General features: G+C 38.2%; 1 protein-coding gene across 2 annotated transcripts in view; it reads left to right on the top strand.

The window, feature by feature from the left end:
• Positions 1–514: 514 nt before the first annotated feature.
• LOC108367796 (UPF0668 protein C10orf76 homolog) overlaps positions 515–4,363 on the top strand; it is a 30,349-nt gene continuing 26,500 nt past the window's right edge. Inside the window, exon 1 of one of the 2 annotated variants that reach the window (XM_017622493.1) lies at positions 515–770. In XM_017622493.1, coding sequence (XP_017477982.1) covers positions 515–770 — 256 coding nt within the window. The remainder of the gene's footprint in view (positions 771–4,363) is intronic. The other variant, XM_017622494.1, reaches the window with a different exon arrangement.

Raw genomic sequence — 4,363 nt, forward strand, 5'->3', positions numbered from 1 at the left:
ATACGGAAAAAAGCTTAGAGACGTGTAAACCACGACTCTATGTTATTGATGGAGTAGCCATGTAACTGAGGCACTTGTACCCGTGCGGCAAAAGTGCTGATGTCAGCGTATTCGTTCGGTGAAGTCTGCGGTTTTGTAGAAGTACCGGCGCTGTTATCCATCGTAGTTTCGTCACTATTTTCGTCGGTATTCGGCATGATGATGCGTTTCTTTGTCTCGAGAACGTTCTAAAAATTTCTAGCGAAAAGCAAAATGTGGATGTGTTTGCACAATTCGCAAAATGGGGGGTACGATTGCTTATGTGTGTGTGTAACACGTAGGNTAGATTTCGAGGATAATCGTTACAATATTGTGGTTGAAAATGCACCCGATAGTTTATAGTCCCGACTATCAATCGATAGTTTAAAAAAAGTGAAACTATCGATAGCGCTATCGATAGTTTGACATTCCTATTTTGCCATTTTTTGTTAAAGGAGAAATTATCCTCTGAAAGTAATATAATTGCAATTTCATCATGACGTCTCGTAAACGTAGCGGCAGTGGTTCGTCCAAAAGGCCCAAAGAAAAAGTAGTTTACATATATGAACTTTTCTTTAGAGGCGAAGATCCCACTAAAGATAGCCTCGAATTTTGGAATGAGTTTTTTCTGCTACAACCCAATGTAGAAGCACTAGAAGCCGAAATAACAAAACTAACTTCTGAACAGTTTGTGATTGTTAAACCAAATGTTAACACATTACTCACTAAAAGTATTGCAATTTTGGAAACAGGTTGGTATTCGAAACTCGAGGGCTCTGTCCCAGTATATTTACTGTTTTAGACATAAATTCAGAATAGCACCGTTACTCGAAAAAAAAATATGGAGATAGAAACCATTGAGGTGAGCATGTTGAATAGGTAATTCTCTAGTATAGGGTAACAACCAAGGCATATTCAACAAGGTAGAAGTGATAATTCAGTCGAGCTCTCTCATACCTGACTGTAATGTCAAAAAACGTAAACAAAGAAATTAACCCTTTGTTATGCATGTACCATATTTGATAAAATTTAATATCTATGAAATGATAGTTTTTGTTTTTTTTTCGCGGAGCATTTGCTTATATGTATATGTTAATGTACTCGTGGATCGTGCTTGTATATAGCAGACTTACTCAGTTTGGGTCTGTGCATCAACAGCTAACTTCGTCCCCACAGACACCTCAGGAACGGCCGACACTTCAGATAACTCAAGCAGTGAGCATTGTATGGTAGAGGTACTGTACCTGGGAACAAACGCGTCCGCTTGGAAATACTCCACTATGATGGGCAACAAATAAAGTCACTGGCACTAAAATGGTGTTCGCACACACGCGAAGAGCCTCCTAATGGAACACCGCAGCTATTTTCCCACCGTTGTCGCTTCACTTGACAATTAGGAGGTTTAAAATAACGCACAAGTTTGTTGTCCTGGCTCTTGCCACACAGAGCGCACCGCTCGTAATTCCTTTTCATTTTATGTTTGTATGTATGTATTTAAAATCAGTCGCACAGCTCAAAATTGAAAATTGAAATTAAAAAATTAAAATTTTGAATTGCATAGGGTTAAGAGTTGACATTACAGTCGCAGTTCAAAAGAGAGAAATGTCGAAATTACTTCTACCTTGTTATGCCTTGGTAACCACCCCTAAAAAAGGTCCGGAAAAGTCGGGAGGGGTTGTTGTTGTTGTTGTTGTAGCGGCTACAACGGTCGGGAGGGGTACCAAACGACGCTTTTCGGTCCCCCTATTAACAATCTGGAGGGCGTGGGCTAATATTATCCATTTAAAAGTTATAAACAAAAAACTTTTGTTAAATTTCGTTGTTTTGTATGGGCAATTACCGGGTACTCTTTATTCATTTGTACAACGATTTTGGGTTGCTGTGCCCATACACGTGAATCGAATCAAAAACCTTTGTCTCTGTGGTGGTGGTGGGTAGAGGGGGTTCTAAAGGGGTTATATGTAAAGTTTTAAAGCGCGGAACCTTATAGTTTTTAAGTAATTTGTTATTTAAGTTTGTAATTTTCACCAACTTGTATGGGACTATATTTACACTCAATATATGCGCAGTAAGAGTATGCACGTTCAAATAAATAAATACTTAAAGTATATTACAGCTTTTTTTTATCAAAAATTGATTGTTTTTTAATTTTATGAGAGTACATGCAGAATATGTGTAAATGGCAGCAGGACTGTGTTGCCATATCTAAAAAAAACCAAGAGTGGAAAGCAAGACAAAACGAAAATACGATAAGGTTATTTTGTTCAGATTAAAATAAACAGTAGGGGGATCAGCGGCTGAACACCTTGCTGCGTAGGTGGCCTTCGGCCGCGCTTAGGGATTATAACCCTCACAACGTAGAATTCTCCTTTCTGTGTTGCCAAAGAAAAGGGGCCGAACACCTTTTGCCTAGAACACCTTTCTGCGATGTAACCTTGGAAAAGGATGAGGTAACTAGAATTCCCTTTCTGTGGTAACCCTGGGGCTAGCGCCCCAGTGATGGCTATTTTGGTTGGCCATAATGAAAGCCAACTGCACCTTTCTGCCTGTGGGTGTTGACTATACACTAGACTGCTAGCTGAAGTATGGACTAGTGGACAGACGGACTTTGTCAGTATTAGGGGGCGTTGCTAGGTAGCCGGAGTCGCAGCAACGACCATGGCTACGCGAAGGTTTCGCGTAGAAGGGGAGGGACGACTCCAACTGACTGGACGGGACTTCTGACTTGATACGTTTTCTTCTTTTCGCTTCTTAGCTTGACTCCTTCCACTTCTTTAAGGCAAGCAGGCATAATCAAAATTTTTTTTGTTGATGTGGGTGTAGGTAAGGCAGGTGGTAAAGAACCCCCCGCCCCCATCTAGACCGGGTTCGCCACCATGCCTGTGCACCACCTGCTCCCACCGGACAGATCACGCATGTAACCAGTGTTGCCAGGTCTTCGGAATGAGAAAACGTGCTTGGTCTGAAAAACGTCATTGAATGTACAAAAAATTATTCTTATTAAACTTTTATTGTATACAAAGGTACATGTGTGCGTATTAAAATGTCATTTTGACAGAGCACATTTAAAATTCATTGTAAACTGGTTTGAGATCGTTAATACATATCGTCGCCNTAAAACGTGCTGGGTCTGAAAAACGTCATTGAATGTACAAAAAATTATTCTTATTAAACTTTNGCTTGGTCTGAAAAACGTCATTGAATGTACAAAAAATTATTCTTATTAAACTTTTATTGTATACAAAGGTACATGTGTGCGTATTAAAATGTCATTTTGACAGAGCACATTTAAAATTCATTGTAAACTGGTTTGAGATCGTTAATACATATCGTCGCCTTAGAGTGTAAACCTGCTAACGACCAAAAAACATATTTTACTGTAGAGGCAAAAAACGAAATATATCTTTAACTCTTAGTCTAAGGGGCAAATCCTACATATAGTTTGTTAATCGCGCGACGTTCTATGGCCCTAATCCAGAACGAATGAAAAGAATAACGTTTTTATGGTTTTATTGGCGAATTTATACCTTAGCAGGTTTTAGTTTTTGTATTTTCAAAATTGAAGTGGATTTAGCAGGTTTTTTGGATGCATTGTTTCTATTTTATTTTTTGTGATTACGAGCTCAATTTAAATGTTAATTAAAATAGTATTCCATAGATAAAAACAATGATATATATATAAGAAAGTACAACAGATTTATTCTTCCGTTTATTGCAACAAAAAAAAGGCAGTTTATAAAACATATATAAGTAACTACACGTGAAGTATTCCTCTCTCAAATTAATAGTACAAATACCACATATAAGATAATTTAAGTAGGAACTCAATAATGCCAGAAAGTATGATACATATTATTCAATCATGAGGTAAATTTTTATAGTAGGCGTGGTAATCTTCAGGAAGTAATCGTTTGAAATACTGGATATCTCATACTTTCTGCGAACAATCGTACGTCTACTCTCGTATAAATTCGGAAGGTGAGAAAACGGCAAGGAAACAGCTACTGGGGATTTTCTTTGCGGTATTACTTCCCATTCGTTGGAGAATCTTAGTTTGAAATGTATGTCGCCACTTGGTGTATACCGTAGGGCTCGTATATCAGTTACTTTAGCAGCATCTTTGCCGCGACCGGGACGAATGCTATTAAAGAATTGAACTGTGTTAAAGCCGTTAAGGAACGTGTAACTAAGATAAGTTGCGTCATATGGTTTTGGATTTTTTCTAGCTGATCTACATACTTCAATGTATTCTGCAGGAACATGGATATCTCTTTTCTTAAGTGCTCGTNCGTTAAGGAACGTGTAACTAAGATAAGTTGCGTCATATGGTTTTGGATTTTTTCTA

Source organism: Rhagoletis zephyria, unplaced genomic scaffold, assembly GCF_001687245.7.
Source record: "Rhagoletis zephyria isolate East Lansing unplaced genomic scaffold, Rhagoletis_zephyria_1.1 Rzeph_scaffold_02820, whole genome shotgun sequence".
NCBI classification, from domain to species: domain Eukaryota; kingdom Metazoa; phylum Arthropoda; class Insecta; order Diptera; family Tephritidae; genus Rhagoletis; species Rhagoletis zephyria.